The following is a 22,452-nucleotide window of genomic DNA, read 5'->3' as shown; positions in this document are numbered from 1 at the left end:
TAACATACAATATTTTGTGCTCAATATAGTTTTCACTGCACGTCTTGTAAGGATTAAGGTATATGTTGAAACAAAATGGTTGACCTTATGTCTTACTAATTACTTGTATTTCTCTCTGTAAAATAAGGATTCGTCATCTATTGTCACGTACTCATCAAGAAGAGGCCGCATCAGCCCTAAAAAGCAGTCTACGCCCAGAAGATTGTCTTATCAGCTGATAACACCCGGAGAATTGTCTTTCCTTTGCAAAAATGTTGTTTTTTTTACATTTGCTGATGTTTGCTCTTTTCTGTCTATAAAAGATGTAATAAAGAAGCCTCAGAGCCACAGTCAGTCAGAGACAGTCAGAGTTAACGACGGACTTCTGAGCAGAAATACTGAATACTTCTGTGTCTCTTTGCTCAGATAAGAACTCTAACTAACAATTGGGAAACGGTAACATAACCTGACAAATAGGTGACTTGTTGAGGTCACACCTAACATTTCTGGCGCCGCGAATAGGGACTCGCTGAAGAAACTACAAGAGGCGAACGAACATAAGGACGGAACGAAATGGTCGGGCACATCAAAGAACCACAGACAAATCCTGCGCAGGTAAGAAAAGCTTTATTTTCTTATAAACTCTGTGCTTCTTAGATTTGTGCCCACCTGATCTGTCTGAATTGTTCTTCAGGTAAACACCAACCTCTGTAGTAAGCGGGTCTTGAACTTAATATTTTGGCTTATGTTACCGTTGTTTCTTGTCTGTCTACTTGTCATCTGTCTGTTGTGAATGAGATAAGCCCTGTTTGTATGGTGTGAATTGAAACATATATCATCCCAATGGGTAACGGAATGCGCCCTTAACTCGTAAGAGTACTTTGGGGGTCCGACACTTAAGTTTGATATACGCTTTTTGATTCATGAGCCTAAAAACGGGTTGAAAGTATAAGTCCTGACTGCCTCAATAAAGCAGGAATAAGAAACGAATGCTGAGAGATTCCATGGTAATGGGAAGGAAATAAGGTCTCCACAAGTCCCGGAGACCTAGTCATATGTGTTTGGCCACCAAAAGGGAATGCTTGTATATGTTGTAGCTGTCAGTCTGGTCATAATATTTGTCAGTTGGCTAGCATATAAGGTAATTCGATTTCAGAAATCTCATCTAGGAGAGGTTTTTAGTATTTTGGCACCCTAGGAGGAGAAGGCAACGAGACACTTAGTAAGTGATCCAAACGCCACCTAGGCAGGACTGTCAAAATGGGCCAGACACATGGTAAACCCCAGGAGGAATCTCAGAAATGTTATGCTGTTAAAGACATAATTACAATGTTGTATGGGAAGGATAAGGCACAGGGCACAAATAGGATTCTCAAGAAATTGGGGATGGATGGAGAAAATGGATTAAGTGTAGAAGGTTGGGAAGAAATAAAGAAAGACAGACAGGGAGAGATATTGCAGAACAGATGGGTATCACAAATACAATGTTTAATTAAGGTTTCCAACAGGGCTAAAGAGGAGGGATGGGAGTATTGTCAGGAAAAGGGTGGATGGGATATGAAGGTCCGACACAAAAGTCTTCCTTCTGCTCCCGGCGATAGGGTTAATACGGGAGATACTCCACCTCCTTATAACATCACCACACCAGGTAATGAAAGACCAAAACTTTATCCTTCCTTAAGAGGAAGAGGATGGGTATGCCGAGTATGCGGTACCCAGAACCCAGACTGGGCACAGGAATGTGTGCATTGCGGCGCTCAAAGACCAGAGCCCCTAGCTCCAGTCCATAGTCGGACTAGGGTAATACAAGTAAATAATCCAAATGCGGGTCAAGCAGGACAGCCACCTACAGTGACCTGACAAGTCGTTCTGAGGACATGGACACCTTGGTCGGCTGACACTCTTATGGCATTAATACAGAATGCTCCTGATCCCGTAGCAAAACCTGCCGCATTCTGTAGATTCGTGACACAATTACTAGACACACATGAAGCAACTTGGCAAGATGGGGAAGATTTGTGTAGACATAAAATGACACTAACGATGTTTAATCAATTTATGAATGAAATTGCTCCACATAGACCACAAGGGGATCCTACCACAGATCCACCAGGAATACACCCCCGTCATATAGATTCTAGACCCCTGTTTATTGCTCAGTTACGAGAATTTTGCCAAGGGAAACAGCAGGAAAGGGGTTCGACAGCGCCCATAAAACAGGCCCCAGGTCAGACTGTTACAGAATTTTACCTCAACATGGAAAGCATGATGGCTGACGAAGGTCTAGATTTAGCCTTACCCGTCACCATTAGGGCTTTCAATCGACAGTTTATGGAAGGACTAGTACCCCAAGTAGGTGACAAACTGAAGGTATGTACTCCCGAATGGAGAGCCATACGGGACAGAGGAACATTGTTGCAGAAAGCACAAGGCATAGAGGCTGATTTAGCAGAAACTAAACCCAGAAGGACACCGGGAGTTAACACTGTTGCCCGGGTCAATGAAGGAGGGAATTCCTCCCGTAGACCTCTTACCTGTTATTACTGCAACAAGGTGGGACATATAAAAAGAGACTGTAGGAAAAGGATAAAAGACGAACAGGAAGGAAACACGGACAGAGACACGAGGGACTACAGACAGAGGCGTACCAATGATAGGGACGATCCGACCGCATGACTTGCCCCAGTCCTAGCTGAATCAGAGAACAAAATGCTCCACATGTTGATGAAGGTGGAAGGTAAACATATTCCTTGTTTGGTTGACACAGGAGCGTCACGCAGTCTGTTGTCTGATTCAGTAGTCCCTCCACACATGACGTCCCGTGACACCATACCCATAAGTGGTTATGACGGTCTTTTGTCCGATGCCCCACTGACTAAACCTTAAAAAGTAAAAATAGGGGGAATGGCAACCGCCTGACACTTGTGTATTGTTGCAATATGTAGATGACCTATTGTTATGTTGTCCGGATAACGATACTTGTTTAAAAGCCACTACAATTCCTGGCTGAAAAAGGGTGCAAGGTGAATAGAACTAAGTTACAGGTATGCCAGAAAAAGGTTGTCTTTTTGGGCCACTGTATATCCCAGGGTACTCGACACCTCACTGAAGACCGAGTCCAGGCCATAAGACAAATGAATATCCCACGCAATTTTAAGCAACTTCGTATGTTTCTGGGAATGGTATCATATTGTAGACAATGGATACCACATGCCAGTTCTCTGATGCAGCCATTATATGATTGCTTGAAAATAGTACCCTATGTACTCACAGAAGCAGGTCATGAATCTTTTAGCACCTTAAAAAGGTTACTGATTTCGGCACCTGCGATCGGGATCCCTGATTATACCAAAACATTTCATTTGTACATTGCTGAAATCACGGGACACGCAACAGGGGTGTTGACACAACAACACATCAAACAAAGGCCGGTAGCATACTTCTCGGCGGCTCTCGATCCTGTCTCTAGAGGATCACCGTCCTGTGTACGAGCAGTTGCAGCAGTGTCAATTATCATTGACAAATCCTCAGAAATTGTCTTAGACAATCCTGTAGTGGTACATACCACACATGACATACACGCCATCTTGTCACAGGTCCAACCAAAACACATATCAATGGCGAGGCAGCTGCGTCTGCAATGCACTTTGCTCCTACCCCCCAATGTTACCTTTCAGCGATGCACTTCTTTTAACTTAGCACAGCTTTTACCATTACAGACAGATTTGACAGGGGGGAGTAATGATGATAATGGTGTAGATACAGCACAAGATACTCAGGATTCTGACACACTTTCATTTCATGACATAACATCTGATGAACACGATTGTTTTCAACTTATGGAACAAGAAACCACGGGGTTCCCACATGTCACAGACATACCCATTGCAAATGCAGAACACACTGTACATAGATGGTAGTAGATTTGCCGATGACAAAGGTAAATATCACACAGGTTATGCTGTGGTAACGGACACACAGGTAATTGAGGCAAAGTCACTACCAGCACACATGTCGGCACAAGAAGCGGAACTAACCGCTCTAGAGAAAGCCCTAGAACACTTGGAGGGACAAGAAGGGAACATTTACACTGATTCCGCATACGCCTACGGTGTGGCACATGATTATGGCCACATATGGAAAGCTAGAGGTTACCTTACAGCAGCAGGCACACCTGTTAAACATGGTGAAGGAATCAAAAGAGTCCTGAACAATCTTCAAAAGGTTATAAGAGTAGCCATCATGAAGATAGCGGCACACACGAGCGCAAAAACAACTGAGGCAAAAGGAAACGCATTTGCAGATTTAACTGCAAAGAAGGCAGCTCTAGGGGAAGTAAGCCCTGAGACCTTAGCCACGGTACAGGTGAGTATGCCCGAAACCACATGGCAGCAGCTAATGGAACTACAGGAACAAGCAGGGGCTATTGAGAAGGACCGTTGGGTTAAGGAGGGAGCTGCACCAGGCCTTGACAATGTATGGAGAGAAGGAGACAAAATATGTCTACCCGCTTCTCTATACCCCGCAATGGCAGCGGCTGTTCACTTACCCACTCATGTCAGCTCCAATTCTATGTATAGGATTGTAAGCCAAGGATGGCTAGCCCCTGGATTCAGTAGTACTGCAAGGAACTACTGTGCTGCATGCCAAATCTGTCTGATTAATAACCCAGGACAGAGAGTGAAAACCCCACGTAAACATCAGGTCCGGGCCCAATATCCCTTTCAGAGACTGCAGATTGACTACATACAAATGCCTAAGAGCGGCCCCTTTGAATTTGTTCTCGTGTGCATCTGCCTATTTTCAGGCTGGCCCGAAAGTTATCTTGTGAAATCAGCTACGGCAAAAGCCACCGCCAAGAAACTGATTACTGAGCTGATACCTAGGTTTGGTCTCCCAGAAACAATAGAATCAGATAGGGGGACACATTTCACGGGAGAAATAATGCAAAATGTGATGGCAATGTTAGGGGTTCAACAAAGTTTTCATACTCCTTACCACCCACAGAGTTCAGGATCAGTAGAAAGAGTAAATGGTACAATCAAGCTGAAAATACAAAAAGCTATGCAAGAGTTAAATAAACCATGGCCTGAGTGCCTACCCTTAGCTTTGTTCTCTATTAGGTACACCCCAACAGGAAAAACAGGGTTATCCCCATATGAAATACTGTTTGGAAGTGCACCTAGATTAGGTTTATATTTTCCTCAAAGTATGCAATTACAATGTGATAGTTTAACTACGTATGTAATACAGTTGCAACAGCGTCTGACTAAAATCCACAAGAGTGTGTATTCTTCTCTTCCAGACCCTAATTCTGTCACAGGTACACACGATCTACAACCAGGAGACTATGTGTATGTAAAGAAACATACCAGAAAGACACTGGAACCAAGGTTTGAAGGTCCTTTCCAGGTGCTATTGATTACAGCAACCTCAGTGAAATTGGAAGGGAAACCTACCTGGATCCACGCTTCTCATTGTAAAAAGGAGCCAGTTGGCAAATGACAACATGTATCTTTTTATTGTTTCAGTAATTCTGGCTAATAGTTTGGTTACCTCACAGAATAAAATACACAAGGATGAAGGATTTTCTAAAAAAATGTTATTACTGAAGTTTAAATATGCTTATGCCCAGAAGTCAGGATATGAGAAATGTTGGATTTGTAGCAAATTACACCCCAGCACAGCAAGTATACCACTGATGGCAGTTCCTATAAACTATACTGACCTTGCTAACAGTAGCATTAACATAATTAAAACAAATACCAGTGAGACAGTAATGTTTAAGTCAAATGGTATCGCCTTTTCCCCTGATTGGTGTTTCAGCTTAGGGAACACAACGGGAGGAAATGGAGAATGCCAAGACAGCAAGTTTAATTTGTCCATTGTCGTATTAAATGGAAGCTTCTATCCCAGTAATTCCAGCACACACCAGACATTATCTGACTTCCTCACTAACATTGTGGATAATAATGTTAGGTGGTTAGTATCCAACTTATCCCTCTATGGATACACCTCTCGTTATAGAAATGATATCAGTTCAAGATCAGTAGCACTGGGAAATAATATATACATCTGTTGTGAGGATAAATGTTATACTTGGATACCTAGAAGAGCTCAGGGATGGTGCTACCTCGCAAGTTTAGTACCAGTAATGGGAGTAGTAGGTGATGAACGAGGTGATCACCTATTAGAAGCTAGCATGCATCCTAGATATCCCCTCAGGTATCGTAGTAAAAGAGAAATATTCCTGAAGAAGGACATGGCATGGGTTTGGTTCCCGTCCTGGACAGGATGGGGTATAGACTTAATGAAAAGACTAAATAACTATACAGGAATTATTAATGATGTTTTGGAGAAAAACTCTGATGACATTACTAAGTTAAATCTGGAGACCAGAGCCATCAGACAACAATTAGAATTACATGAATTAGCAATTGAAAGTATGAGTGCAGCATTGACAGGACTCTGTGAAACTACTGAGGACTATGAGTGCTGTACTTGGATACATAACACCAGCATTGAGGTACCTGACTATTATGACATCATTGCACAACACCGTACGGAAGTAAAGAATTTACAAGAGAAGGCCCGAAATATTGGTCGCGACTGGGATCCGTTTGGTGGAACTTTTAGTTTCTCAGGGTTATTCTCTTGGGTTAAGAAGGCAGCAATGACGATTATAGTGGTGCTCTTATTCGTATTTTTCTTTTATGCATGCTTTAAACTGCTCATATGCTTTTGCAAGAAAGCCAAGGTAAATGATGTGGAAAAGATGGAACTTTTGTGAAGATAGGTAGATTTAGTTACTTGACATCACCCATCTGTCAGAAAAGCCACTCTTCCTGAATTTTAGATGTTGGTACTGTCCAGGGGGATGGGTGTATACCCCTCTGACAACTCGCGGTCAGGGAGAGTACTCTGGATATAGGCTGACTAGAACTTGTTCAGGTGGACCCAGGGCAAGAGGGAGGGGTGATGTCAAAGGGGGAAATGTAAGGATTAAGGTATATGTTGAAACAAAATGGTTGACCTTATGTCTTACTAATTACTTGTATTTCTCTCTGTAAAATAAGGATTCGTCATCTATTGTCACGTACTCATCAAGAAGAGGCCGCATCAGCCCTAAAAAGCAGTCTACGCCCAGAAGATTGTCTTATCAGCTGATAACACCCGGAGAATTGTCTTTCCTTTGCAAAAATGTTGTTTTTTTTACATTTGCTGATGTTTGCTCTTTTCTGTCTATAAAAGATGTAATAAAGAGCTCAGAGCCACAGTCAGTCAGAGACAGTTAGAGTTAACGACGGACTTCTGAGCAGAAATACTGAATACTTCTGTGTCTCTTTGCTCAGATAAGAACTCTAACTAACAATTGGGAAACGGTAACATAACCTGACAAATAGGTGACTTGTTGAGGTCACACCTAACAGTCTGCAGCTTCCACTTTGCATCAACTTCAATGAACGTATTTGCTCAAAAATAATCCACCAATCAGTGAAAAGTTGATAAGGTGTAAAGTTCTCGGTGCTCCAAACTGTGGCAGCTGTAGTGTAGCCAGGCCTTCTTCCCCCTCTTACACACGTGATGGTGAGGGCGCCCCCTTAGTGGTGGTTCCCCACTCACCAGAGCAATATGACTCCCAGCTTTTCATCTACCAGAGTCACCAACATTCTTCACACTCTCCTCACCTCCGATGGCAAAGGAACCAGATCCTCCTTGCTCGCTCCTGCAAGTCTGCTGCGCTTTCTGTCATCTCCCTCCTAGACTCCTCCTCCGACCGCTGTTCCAGCAGGAGTTCCGCCTCTTCATACACAGAGCCCCGCCTCTTCATACACACTCAGAGCTCCGCCTCTTCATACACACTCAGAGCTCCTCCTCTTCATACACACTCAGCGCTCCACCTCTTCATACACACTCAGAGCTCCGCCTCTTCATACACACTCAGAGCTCCTCCTCTTCATACACACTCAGAGCTCCACCTCTTCATACACACTCAGAGCTCCGCCTCTTCATACACACTCAGAGCTCCACTTCTTCTTCATACACACTCAGAGCTCCGCCTCTTCATACACACTCAGGGCTTCGCCTCTTCATACACACTCAGAGCTCCGCCTCTTCATACACACTCAGAGCTCTGCCTCCTCATACACACTCAGAGCTCCACCTCTTCATACACGCTCAGAGCTCCGCCTCTTCATACACACTCAGGGCTTCGCCTCCTCATACACGCTCAGAGCTCCACCTCTTCATACACACTCAGAGCTCCGCCTCTTCATACACACTCAGAGCTCCGCCTCTTCATATACACTCAGAGCTCCGCCTCTTCATACACACTCAGAGCTCCTCCCTTTCATACACACACAGAGCTCCTCCCCTTCATACACACTCAGAGCTCCGCCTCTTCATACACACTCAGAGCTCCGCCTCTTCATACACACTCAGGGCTCCGCCTCTTCATACACACTCAGAGCTCCGCCTCTTCATACACACTCAGGGAGGAGAGGAAGATGAATCCCACATCGTGTAACGCCTTTTATTATAAGGGAATACTAAAAACTGCACTGACTGAAGTGGGAAGCTCACATTTAGCATTGGTAATCATACAAATGGAGGTTCAACTTGGTGGAATGAATACCCATTTAGTTCAGCCATTTTCTCACCCCCAAACAAGGAAAATGCAGTCCAAACCCAAACAAAACAAAACCAATAGATATGTTAATTGGTCCCTTATTGGTGACCCGCATGGGAGAAGGATTCCCTTATATCAGTGACCAGTGAAAGAAGGACATTTTTACATTAGAATTTTTTGAAGTATAGCCTCAATAAGAGATAATTGTTAATATACAGTGTACCATCATCCAGTAGTAATTCAAGAAGAGGAAAGGTAATTTGAAAGTTATGTAGTAAAGTTCGTATGTACAGTTACTCATGGTGGAGTTCCATTCTAGGGGTACAAGTGAGGAGTTCCTCGACTAGTTTCGCAGAGTTTTCTGCTTCATCTGGAGGAGATCTAAAAATTGGATATACATTAGACAATGCTTACCTATTAGTAGTTAATATAGTTATACAGTCGTATGAATATATGTAAGAGAATAAACAAAAATAAATATAAACAAGGATATACAATTGTATTTACAAAAAGGGATTGTAGGAGAAATTTATTACCTAAGAAAAAAAAAAAAAGGGGGGGGGGGAAGGGAAAGGGGGCAAGCATACCAAACATAAAACCAGAGTCGAGTCCACTCCAAAAAGTTTCCCCCACCGGCGGACATGGGGGATATAGTGCATATGATGGAGAGGAATAGAGGTATAGGTATAGGACAGTGATGGCAAACCTTGGCACCCCAGATGTTTTGGAACTACATTTCCCATGATGTTCATGCCTTCTGCAGTGTAGTTGAGCATCATGGGAAATGTAGTTTCAAAACATCTGGGGTGCCAAGGTTCGCCATCACTGGTATAGGATATGAAGATCGAAAAAGAAAGAAATAACATAATTTGGTATAAATGTTACCTGCTAGAGACCATGCATCGAGTAGGTAACGTTGGCCACTGTGTGTTTGAGGGTTTTTGACCCGAAGGGTTAATATGTGTTTTAGCTAACCACGCTAGCTGTAAAACAGAGAGGGGGGGGGAGGGAAGGAAGGGGGGGGAAGGGGACAAAGGGGGAGGAAAAGGAAATCCAAATAGTATGATGAGGTATGTTGTAGAACTATAAATTAAGTTATACAGCTCATTAGGACAAAAGATATACCTGACAAGGGGATATCCCAATGGTATGATCGATGGTATTAATTAGACACAATATTAAAAGAAATTACTGTCAGTAATTACTAGGTATGGAGGCCAAAATATTCCACACCCATCCAAGATTGGTCGACGGGGGTGAGGACTTCTCAAATTCAGCAGTTCCAAAAGGCAGTAGAATATTCCTATGAATAAATATATAGAGGGATTGGGTCTTATATAAAAAGTGCCTCATATGACCATACATAATATAAATAAATGGTAAATTGGGTAATGAAGCAGTCTGATAAATAACCACATACCTGGTAGTCTAGATAGCACAAGTCAAGCTGAGAAACAACAAGTTCCCATCCATCACATGGAATGCAAGCCCAGAACAGCGGTCAATCAAGACCGCTGTTATATGGGATCCCCAAACGGATGTGACATCAGACGCCGTCGCCGTTCCCGCCGGCGGGAAGCCCATCATCACACCGTCAACACCTCCACACTAGGCAGGTGGGCGCCAATCAGGCGTCACACCGGAAGTGCGCTGGAGAAGGGTGGAAGTCATCAGATACACCGATGTACAGCCCAAAAGAACCAGCAAGCCTAAAAGGAGGGGAAGAGAAGGGAATTAACTCCCCCTCCTGGCCAGGAGGTGTACATGTCCGCCAGGGGGAGAAAGGAGAGAGAACCAAACAACTTCCGGAAAAAGACAAACCATATGATACAATCATCCTAATGGGGGCAAAAAAATAATAATAATTTTATTATTTATTTAAGTAAAAACGTCTCCAATAGTACAAATATAATGAAACAAAATACAATAAGCAGAATAAGACAATATATATACATAATGAATAGGGATGAGCCGAACACCCCCTGGTTCGGTTCGCACCAGAACTTGCGAACGACCCCCGCGTTCGGTACGAACGTTAGAACCCCATTGAAGTCTATGGGACTCGAACGTTCGAATTGGAAAGTGCTAATTTTAACGGCTAATATGCAAGATAGTGTGCTGAAAAGGGTTTGGGGACCTGCCTCCTGCCTCAGGGGACATGGGTCACTGCAAAAAAAAGTTTTAAAAACTACCGTTTTGGCGGGAGCACTGATTTTAATGACGATTAAAGTGAAAAAAAAAAAGTGAAATATTCCTTTAAATATGGTGCCTGGGGGGTGTCTATAGTATGCCTGTGAAGTGCCACGTGTTTCCCGTGTTTAGAACAGTCCCTGCACAAAATGACATTAAACGGAAATAACACCATTTAAAACTGCTTGCGGTTTTAATGTTATATCTGGTTCCTGCAATATGGTTGAAAATCATTGAGAAACATGGCATGGGTAGCCCTCCCTGCCCATTACCAGCCTATTTGGGTCTTGTACACATATTAAGGGGAACCCCGTACCCATATTAAAAAAAGGAAATGCGTGTGGCCCCCAGGCCCTATATACTCAGAACAGCAGTATACAGGCGGTGCAAACAAGACAGGGACTGTGTAGGTTTGTTGTGTTAAGTTGAATCTGTTTGTCATTTTCAACCGGTACATTTTTAAAGTGTAGCTCCAGTCAAAAAAACTATCTTTAAGCTTTTTGGAAAACATAGGGAAGGGTTATCACCCCTGTATAATTTGTTTTGTCGTCCATCTTTTTTCATCTCACTTGCTGCTGTCTCCTTGCGTTTGCAAGTAGGAGATGTTTGTAAGTTGGATGTTTGAAAGTAGGGGCCTGCCCTATATTATAGCGGTATGTACTGGGTACAGAGCACGCAGACAGCACGCACTATCTCCTAACACTACTGACTGCAAGCTCTATTATTAACCACTTGTTAGCCCAATGTTTGCATAAAGTGAAAGATGAAGTTATGCTGAGTAAATAGATATCAAACATGTCACTCTTCAAAATTGCACATGCCCGTGGAATGGCGCCAAACGTCGCTACTTAAAAAATCCCCATAGGCGACGCTTTAAATATTTTTTTACTGGTTACATGTTTTGAGTTGCAGAGGAGGTCTAGGACTAGAATTATTGCTCTCGCTCTAACATTTTCGGCGATACCTCACATGTGTGGCACATGCGAGCACATGGGGACATGGGCGCTTTCATTTTTATTTTATTTTTTTATTGTTCATTTTACTTTATTTTAGTTTGACATTTTTTTTCCCAAAAATATATTTTTGATCACTTTTATTCCTATTACAAGAAATGTAAACATCCCTTGTAATAGGAATATGGGGTGACAGGTCCTCTTTACAGTGAAATCTGGGGGGTCAATATGACCCCACATCTCACCTCTAGGCTGGGAAGCCTGAAATAAAAAATTAAAAAAAAGATTCTGGCTTTGATCGTACTGGCGAGTTGGTAGAAGCACCGGAGGGCGGTGAGGGGTGGGGGGCGTCTATGGCTGGGTACTTCAGGGTATCACCGAGTATGGCTGGGTATCTCTGAGTATGGCTGGGTATGGCAATTTATGGCAGGGTATTACAGAGTATTGGCGGGGTATTGGCGGGGTACTACAGAGTAATAGCAGGGTACTGCAGAGTATTGGGGGTACTGCAGAGTAATGGCGGGTACTGCAGAGTAATGGGGGTTACTGCAGAGTAATGGGGGTTACTGCAGAGTAATGGGGGGTACTGCAGAGTAATGGCAGGGTACTGCAGAGTATTGGGGGGTACTGCAGAGTAATGGGGGTTACTGCAGAGTAATGGGGGGTACTGCAGAGTAATGGCGGGGTACTGCAGAGTAATGGCAGGGTACTGCAGAGTAATGGCAGGGTACTGCACTGCAGAGTAATGGCAGGGTACTGCACTGCAGAGTAATGGCGGGGTACTGCACTGCAGAGTAATGGCGGGGTACTGCAGAGTAATGGCGGGGTACTGCAGAGTAATGGCAGGTTACTGCAGAGTAATGGCAGGGTACTGCAGAGTAATGGCAGGGTACTGCACTGCAGAGTAATGGCAGGGTACTGCACTGCAGAGTAATGGCAGGGTACTGCACTGCAGAGTAATGGCGGGGTACTGCACTGCAGAGTAATGGCGGGGTACTGCACTGCAAAGTAATGGCGGGGTACTGCAGAGTAATGGCGGGGTACTGCAGAGTAATGGCAGGGTACTGCACTGCAGAGTAATGGCGGGGTACTGCACTGCAGAGTAATGGCGGGGTACTGCAGAGTAATGGCGGGGTACTGCAGAGTAATGGCAGGGTACTGCAGAGTATGCACTGGTATTGCAGAGTATTGGCAGGGAATTGAGGGGTTCAATTCGGTGAGCAGCGATGTGGGCACTGCAGATGCAGCCCACATCGCTGCTGACACCGATCTCTTTCCCCTCCGCTGTACCGATCGGTACAGAAAGGGGAGGGAGGAACAGGCATCATAACATGACGCCGGTTTGTTTCCAAGTGATCACTTCGTCATTTGACGGAGCAATCACGTGGTAAACGGCCGCTATGAGCGGCCGTTTACCGTGATGCGCCGGGTCCTATGGACCCGGCGGTCACGGATGCTCTCGAGTGCGCACACCTCGGGGCACGCGAGTGGGCACGCGAGAGCAGAATTCTGGGAGGCCGTTAATTAACGGCCTCTCTGAGTTAAACAACCGCCCTGAAGCCGTTAATCGGCAATGGGCAGTTGTTAAGTGGTTAAAGCTAGATCACTAGCTATATAGGTGAGGTGAATATAGTGGTGTATACTGCAGTCAGGGCACAGACAACAACCACTACACAGCAGCAAGATAGGAAATCAGCCAAAAACAATTGGTGTGTACTGTGTTGAAGGTACACAGAACACCCACTGCTTCAGATGCAAAGTAACACACTACAGGAGGCCGCCTTAAAGGCGGCCTTATATAGTGTGGGGCGTGCACTACACAGTCTGAGCTATGATTGGCCACAGGCAGGATGCCTGTGGCCAATCATGGCTCTCCTCGCTGCCGGCACTGCGATTGGCCAAGCATGCGGGGTCACAGTGCATGCTTGGCCAATCATCGGACAGCAATGCACTGCGCCAACGCAGTGCATTGTGGTCCGCGCGCGCGTCACTCGAATTTTGACGCGAACGGCCAAAACGTTCGGAATTCGCCGAACGCACGAACAGCCAATGTTCGAGTCGAACGTACGTTCGACTCGAACACGAAGCTCATCCCTAATAATGAATTAAATTTACAATGTTATTACAATCTTACACATTAGCATAAGGGGTTACCAAGGTCATCAGAGAGGACAATGAAGGAAAAGGAAAGAGAGGAAAAAAAAAAAAAAAAGGATTTTTTTCTTTTTTATATAAATTCCAAATTACAAAAAATATTTGTATGAAATGGTTTCATTCAACCCGGGAGGGCGAGTGGCCTCAAGACGCTCAATCCAGAGGGTTTCTTTCTGGAGGATAGTCCGGTCCCAATCACCGCCCCTAGGGCTGGGGGGAACCACCTCCAATACAAAAAATTGGACAGCAGAGGTGTCAAACCGATGGTAAAGGCCGATATGTCTCCCAATCGTTGTTAGCTTACCATTGCCTGAGTCATATAGATGGTCACCAATACGCTGTCTAAGCTCACAAATTGTTTTGCCGATGTAGAATGCTCCACATCGGCACACACTTTTACATCACCGACCCAAACCTATTGAGAAGGAGTCTGTTAGATTTATCACCCCTTACTCTGCTCACCATTCAAACCTTCGAGACATCCTAAACAGGAACTGGTACCTACTTACTGACCACCATGTACTATCCAAATTGGTCCGCCCTACTCCGGAGTTAGTTTTCCGTAGAGCACGGTCCCTTAGAGACCACCTTACTAAAAGTCATTATACTGCACCAGCATTGTTGGGACATAACCCCCGAGGTACATTCAGATGTAATGAATGCCCTCGTTGCCCATGGATAAAGGAAGGTAATAAGTTTATATTACCTAATGGTGAAATACTTTATTCACACACTTTTTCTAATTGTAGTACTAAAGGCATTATCTACATGATGATTTGCCGATGTGGAGCATTCTACATCGGCAAAACAATTTGTGAGCTTAGACAGCGTATTGGTGACCATCTATATGACTCAGGCAATGGTAAGCTAACAACGATTGGGAGACATATCGGCCTTTACCATCGGTTTGACACCTCTGCTGTCCAATTTTTTGTATTGGAGGTGGTTCCCCCCAGCCCTAGGGGCGGTGATTGGGACCGGACTATCCTCCAGAAAGAAACCCTCTGGATTGAGCGTCTTGAGGCCACTCGCCCTCCCGGGTTGAATGAAACCATTTCATACAAATATTTTTTGTAATTTGGAATTTATATAAAAAAGAAAAAAATCCTTTTTTTTTTTTTCCTCTCTTTCCTTTTCCTTCATTGTCCTCTCTGATGACCTTGGTAACCCCTTATGCTAATGTGTAAGATTGTAATAACATTGTAAATTTAATTCATTATGTATATATATTGTCTTATTCTGCTTATTGTATTTTGTTTCATTATATTTGTACTATTGGAGACGTTTTTACTTAAATAAAAAAATTTTTGCCCCCATTAGGATGATTGTATCATATGGTTTGTCTTTTTCCGGAAGTTGTTTGGTTCTCTCTCCTTTCTCCCCCTGGCGGACATGTACACCTCCTGGCCAGGAGGGGGAGTTAATTCCCTTCTCTTCCCCTCCTTTTAGGCTTGCTGGTTCTTTTGGGCTGTACATCGGTGTATCTGATGACTTCCGCCCTTCTCCAGCGCACTTCCGGTGTGACGCCTGATTGGCGCCTACCTGCCTAGTGTGGAGGTGTTGACGGTGTGATGATGGGCTTCCCGCCGGCGGGAACGGCGGCGGCGTCTGACGTCACATCCGTTGGGGATCCCATATAACAGCGGTCTTGATTGACTGCTGTTCTGGGCTTGCATTCCATGTGATGGATGGGAACTTGTTGTTTCTCAGCTTGACTTGTGCTATCTAGACTACCAGGTATGTGGTTATTTATCAGACTGCTTCATTACCCAATTTACCATTTATTTATATTATGTATGGTCATATGAGGCACTTTTTATATAAGACCCAATCCCTCTATATATTTATTCATAGGAATATTCTACTGCCTTTTGGAACTGCTGAATTTGAGAAGTCCTCACCCCCGTCGACCAATCTTGGATGGGTGTGGAATATTTTGGCCTCCATACCTAGTAATTACTGACAGTAATTTCTTTTAATATTGTGTCTAATTAATACCATCGATCATACCATTGGGATATCCCCTTGTCAGGTATATCTTTTGTCCTAATGAGCTGTATAACTTAATTTATAGTTCTACAACATACCTCATCATACTATTTGGATTTCCTTTTCCTCCCCCTTTGTCCCCTTCCCCCCCTTCCTTCCCTCCCCCCTCTCTGTTTTAGAGCTAGCGTGGTTAGCTAAAACACATATTAACCCTTCGGGTCAAAAACCCTCAAACACACAGTGGCCAACGTCACCTATCCGATGCATGGTCTCTAGCAGGTAACATTTATACCAAATTATGTTATTTCTTTCTTTTTCGATCTTCATATCCTATACCTATACCTCTATTCCTCTCCATCATATGCACTATATCCCCCATGTCCGCCGGTGGGGGAAACTTTTTGGAGTGGACTCGAATCTGGTTTTATGTTTGGTATGCTTGCCCCCTTTCCCCCCCCTTTTTTTTTTTTTCTTAGGTAATACATTTCTCCTACAATCCCTTTTTGTAAATACAATTGTATATCCTTGTTTATATTTATTTTTGTTTATTCTCTTACATATATTCATACGACTGTATAACTATATTAACTACTAATAGGTAAGCATTGTCTAATGTATATCCAATTTTTAGATCTCCTCCAGATGAAGCAGAAAACTCTGCGAAACTAGTCGAGGAACTCCTCACTTGTACCCCTAGAATGGAACTCCACCATGAGTAACTGTACATACGAACCTGGGGTGTACGAGCTTTTAAATATGATATGTCTTTGTGCAATAATTGTTTCTTCTTGTGTTATGTAAATTTGCTTTAATTTTTGTATTAAAACTTATATGAAATTCTACTATATATTTTCTGATCTTTATGTATCCAATTTAGTACCGGTATAGTCCAACATTTCCTTTTGGTATTTTGTTTTGGGTATTGGTATAAGGAGATTTATTTGTACAGCTCCCTTCCCACTCCCATAACTTTCAAATTACCTTTCCTCTTCTTGACATTTTTACATTATCAGTAAATTGTTGTTACTGAGAGACAGAAATTGATCAATTATCAGGAAACCCCTAGAATCATTTGAATTAACCCTGGCTGAGAAAAGCTGGACTAGGCAATAATATATTTCTATCCCCCTTGGTGGGAGTGGAGATGACCTCATCTATAAGGATATACAGTACATACACACACAGCACAAGGCCGTGTTCACACTACGAGACGTTTCTCGGGGCTGCAGTTCCTCTGAGTTCCACAAGATGGTGATCTCACTTCTACGAAGACAGGAAGTCTCTATGGAAGACAGGAAGTGATGTCAGGTACACACAGGAATTTCCGGGTGAGAGGTGAATCGAGAGGAAGTAGAGAGAAGACATTATTGGAAGAGGCAGCAGAGGAGGTAATAAGATTTTTTCTAGTTACACCCAGTAACCCCCCCCCCCCCCCCCCCCGTCATGTCCGTCCTCTTCTTCCATAGTCACTGTGATGTCTTTTATCTCCAGCAGATGATGATACACACATATATAGTGTGGAAACCTAGATTAACCCCGTTCAGGGTCAGAACATTTCCCCACTTTCGTGGCCGGTGTTCTGATGAGAAAGGTCCCCCAATCAGATAGTGTCCGCGCTATACTGTGCAGTCGCAGCACTTGCGCAGTACGGAGGACAAAGGAGACGCTGAAAGTCTCTGAAGAAGCACAGCTGATTATCAGCTCTACACGGTGCCTGTGCACTTAATAGTACATTTTGTCATACGCTGGCGATGTTGTAAGCACTTTGTAAGAGGGTCAGTGTCAGTGGATGGAATAGTACCCCAAGGGCCAGATAAAGTCAAGCCCGGGCCACAGTTTGGAGACCGCTGGTCTTTACTAACAGATTATACCACTTTTATTAGTGGGTTAGTTGCAGTGTATAGCATTGGAAGAAATCACATCCAGGTACATGTGAATGGTCGAGTTGGTGACAAGTAGGGATGGCCTGTCTGTTCTGGTCGAACATGAGTTAGACTCAAACATTGTCTGTTTGCTCGTTCGCCAAATAGCGAACAATTTGGGGTGTTCGCGGCAAATTCGAAAGCCGCAACACACTCTTTAAATGTTTATGGGAGAAATCAAAAGTGCTAATTTTAAAGGTTAATATGCAAGCTATTGTCCTAAAAAGTGTTTGGGGACCTGGGTCCTGCCCCAGGGGACATGTATCAGTGCAAAAAAAAGTTTTAAAAAACTGCAGTTTTTCGGGAGCAGTGATTTTAATAATGCTTAAAGTGAAACACTAAAAGTGTAATATTCCTTTAAATTTCATACATGGGGGGTGTCTATAGTATGCCTATAAAGTGGCTCATGTTTCCCGTGTTTACAGCAGTCCGAGAGCAAAATGACATTTCTAAAGGAAAAAAAAGTGATTTAAAAATACTTGCGGCTATTAATGAATTGTCGGGTCTCTGCAATGCACTTAAAAATAATTGAAAAAAACGGCCTTGGATTCCACAGTGCATTACCAGGCCCTTTGGGTCTGGTATGAATATTAATATTAACCCCGAACCAAAATGAAAAAAAAAAATGCGTGGGGTTCCCCCCAAATTCCATGCCAGGCCCTTGAGGTCTGGTATGGATATTAAGGAGAACCTGAAATTTAAAAACAAAATGGCACGGGGTTCCCTCAAAATCCATACCAGACCCTTATCCAAGCATACAACCTGGCAGGCCGCAGGAAAAGAGGAGGGGACGAGAGAGCACCCCTTGAACCGTACCAGGCCACATTCCCTCAACATGGAGAGGATGTCCTCATGTTGATAGGCACAAGGGCCTCATCCCCACACCTCTAGTCCAGTGATTGTTGGGGTCTGCGGGCAGGGGGCTTATCGGAATCTGGAAGCCCCCTTTAACAAGAGGACCCCCATATCCTGCCCCCCCCCCCGTGGGAATTGGTAATGGGGTACAAATGTACCCCTACCATTTCAGAAAAAAGTGTCAAAAATGTTAAAAAAGACAATAGCCAGTTTTTGACAATTCCTTTATTAATGTCTTCTTCTTTCCCTGCTCCTTCTTCCATCTTCTTCTGGTCTTCCTTTGGTTTTCTTCCGCCATTTTGTTCTTCCCCCGTTTCTTCCTGCGGTCCTCTGTTTTTTCCTCCAGTGTTCTCGTCCGGCATCTTCCTTCGCGGCCTTCCCCTCCTGATGATCCGCCTCAATGGGAGGTTCCCGCTGTGTGATGCTTCTGTTGACAGTTCTTATGTAACTGAGGGCGGGGCCACCCGGTGACCTTGCAGGGGAAATTCCCTATGGCTTTCCCCGTGTTGTCAGGGGATTGGGGTCACCCCGTTTACACAAACGCTCTCTCGTCCCCCCTCTTTTCCTGCGGCCTGCTAGGTTGCGTGCTCAGAAAAGGGTCTGGTATGGATTTTTAGGGGGCCCCTAACGCCCTTTTTTTTTTTTTCAATTTTGGCACAGGGTTCCCATTAAAATCCATACCAGACCTAAGGGTCTGGTATGGATTTTGAGGGGGACCCCCATGCCATTTGTTTTTTTAAATTTTGGCACGTGGTTCCCCTTAATATCCATACCAGACCTGAAGGGCCTGGCATGGAATTTGGGGGGGCCCCCCCCCACACATTTTTTTTTTAATTTTGGTTCGGGGTCCCTTAATATTCATACCAGACCCAAAGGGCCTGGTAATGCACTGTGGGGGAATCCCAGGCCATTTTTTTTCAATTACTTTTATGTGTATTGCAGAGACCTGACAATTCATTAATAGTCATAAGTACTTTTAATTTACTTTTTTTCCTTTAGAAATGTCATTTTGCTCTCAGGCTGTTGTAAACACGGGAAACACGCGCCACTTTACAGGCATACTATAGACACCCCCCAGGTATGCAAATTAAAGGAATATTTCACTTTTATTGTTTCACTTTAAGCATTATTAAAATCTTTTTAAAACTTTTTTTTGCAGTGATACATGTCCCCTGGGGCAGGACCCGGGTCCCCAAACACTTTTTATGACAATAACTTGCATATAAGCCTTTAGAACTAGCACTTTTGATTATTCATGTTCATGTCCCATAGACTATGTCCCATATCTAGTAATAGAAGATCCACCCATTGTGGTGAGTGTACATCCACGTGGGGGTCACCTGGAAGTGTTTATCTGTTACTAATGGCATCAGCACCTGTTCACCTACCTCTTGTTTTTCATGCAACTAATATTTCAATGGAACTTTTTGATACATTGGACATGTTGGTTGTATTTTCTAGTGTTGTTCATTTATTTATTTTAAACATGTGGCAAACTGTTTAATAATCTTGATTTACATTTTTGGCAGTGCGGACTATGTACATAATTACTGGAGATCATATGACCATCACATTGCCTCCACATCCCTCCCTGAGAGAATAGAGAAATACAAAGAAGATTCTAGAAGTCACCAGAGAGATCATCCAGGAGAGGTGAGCGGTGCTGGGAATTCTCGGACAGTAACAGACAAGGGATGTGTCTGGATGGTGACTGTATCATTGTGTGTGTCAGGATGTCACTATTTTTCCATGAAGGAGTGGGAGTATTTGGGCTCAGCCCTTCCTTCTCAGAGCTGACCGCTCAGCTGTCTGCTAATTGCCAGCTCCTTTCTCTCCACAGTGATTCACCTATTGATAATATCCTGCTCGTCAGTCCTGCCTACTTAAGCTGTCCAGCCCAGATGATCTCTGCCTTAGCCTTGGTCACATCTCTAGAGACGCTCTCTTGCGTTCCTGTTAAAGTCTGGCTTGGCTGACATTCCTTCTGACTCCAGATCCTGCTTGCTGTTCTACTACGCTCATCTCTGGCTCCCTGACGTTTTGGCTTGTCTGACTATCCATTCCGGTTCCTGAACTCTGGCTATGTTTTGACTACGTTTACTCTGTTTAGCTTTTTATTATTATTATTAAACAAGTGTGATTTAACTGTACTTCAGTCTCAGTCTGATTCATGGTTACTGACAGTAGGCGAAGACCATGAATTCAGAAGATGCAGTCAATCCACTCGTTGGTAATATTTTTTCCATATTGAATGAGCAAGATCCCCGCATGGATCAGTTCGCCATGGCGTTATAAACGCTCCTGAGTCGCACGGCTCACCTGGAATCTCCCACTGTGGCTGCTCCGGTACAACCTGTATTGCAGGCCGTCCCTGCTGCTGCTCCAGTCTCTGTGCCGGCACCTGCCTCGAGTATTGCCTCAATAAAATTTCTGGTTCTGCTCCGCTTCCCCAGCGATTTGGGGGGCGATCCAGTCCAATGCAGAGGGTTTCTCAACCAGGTTGAGATATACTTTGAGATGCTGCCCCAGGCGTTTCCCATGTACTGAAGCAAAGTAGGTTTCGTGATATCTTTGCTTTCTGAGACAGCTTTGGCCTGGGCTAACCCTCTATGGGAGATGCAAAAACCTGTTGTCTTGAGTTGCTCAGAGTTTGTGGCTTCTTTTAAAAGGATATTTGACGTTCCCGCATGCTCCGCTTTTGCTGCCAAGTGCCTTGTGTCTATCAGAGTACAAGAACTGTTGCAGATTACGCCATTGAATTCTGTACTCTGCCAGCAGAGGTTGATTGGAACAATGAGGGCCTTGTGGCTGCTTTTTCTCATGGTCTCTCGAATACCATCAAGGATGAGATAGCAGCCCGAGATATACCTACTGAGCTGGAGAAGTTAATCACGTTTGCCGTCCTCATTGACTCCAGACTCAGAGAAAGACTTCCTTTTAAGGAGTGCTTGCGGAAGCCTCCTGTACATTTGTCTCCGAACTTTGCAGTCCCACCCATGCCTCCCAAGCCCCCTGGTACCGAGTCTGTCTGTGAAGATGAACCCATGCACTCAGGCTTCACGCGAAAGAGGGAACCCTTAGGAGGAGGGAGAGATTGTGCCTTTATTGTCCTACCCGTCGAGGAAACGCCCGAACCTTGAGGTCCTGTCATGGACAGACCTTAGGTGGTGTTGTTTTGTCCCCAGTTATCCAGAAGGATAAGCCCCTGGTTTTGGTTACTCTTTCTTGGGCTGAGTTGTCCGTTGAGATACAGTCTCTAATTGACTTTGGGGCTGCAGGCCTGTTCATTGATGCTGCCTTTGTGTCAAAGCACTTGATTCCACTGCAGCTTACTGACACTCCACTTGCCATTGAGGCTGTCGATGGGAGACCTCTACAGCTTGCCCATGTGACTCATGAGACGGTTGAATTGTCCATGGCCATAGGGGCTCTTCACCATGAGATAATCCAATTCCAAGTTATTTCCTCACCTAGGTTTCCGCTAGTTATTGGTTATCCTTGGTTACAGAGGCACAACCCCTCTTTTGATTGGCTCCGGGCTGAGGTTCTCTCCTGGTCGCCACAATGCAGTAAGTCATGCTTCCAGAAGGTAACCAAGGTCCTGTGCACCGCTTCACTCCCCTCCCTGCCGGAGGAGTACCGCAATTTGTATGGTTGCGCAATTGACCTTCAACCTGGTGCCATACCCCCTCGTGGCCGGGTTTACCCTTTGTTGGTTTTGGAGCATAGGGCCATGGAGGAGTATGTTGCAGACGCACTTCCTCGAGGTTTCATCTGCAAA

General features: G+C 44.3%; 1 protein-coding gene across 1 annotated transcript in view; it reads left to right on the top strand.

The window, feature by feature from the left end:
* LOC143986879 (uncharacterized) overlaps nucleotides 1-22,452 on the top strand; it is a 1,041,669-nt gene that overhangs the window by 1,006,655 nt on the left and 12,562 nt on the right. Inside the window, exons 30-31 of the mRNA XM_077485285.1 lie at nucleotides 17,230-17,282; nucleotides 20,201-20,324. Coding sequence (XP_077341411.1) covers nucleotides 17,230-17,282; nucleotides 20,201-20,324 — 177 coding nt within the window. The remainder of the gene's footprint in view (nucleotides 1-17,229; nucleotides 17,283-20,200; nucleotides 20,325-22,452) is intronic.

This window comes from Lithobates pipiens, unplaced genomic scaffold (genome assembly GCF_037356315.1).
Source record: "Lithobates pipiens isolate NorthernLeopardFrog02 unplaced genomic scaffold, aLitPip1_a1.2 Scaffold_18, whole genome shotgun sequence".
NCBI lineage: Eukaryota > Metazoa > Chordata > Amphibia > Anura > Ranidae > Lithobates > Lithobates pipiens.
This window is presented reverse-complemented; position numbering and strand designations above follow the sequence as displayed.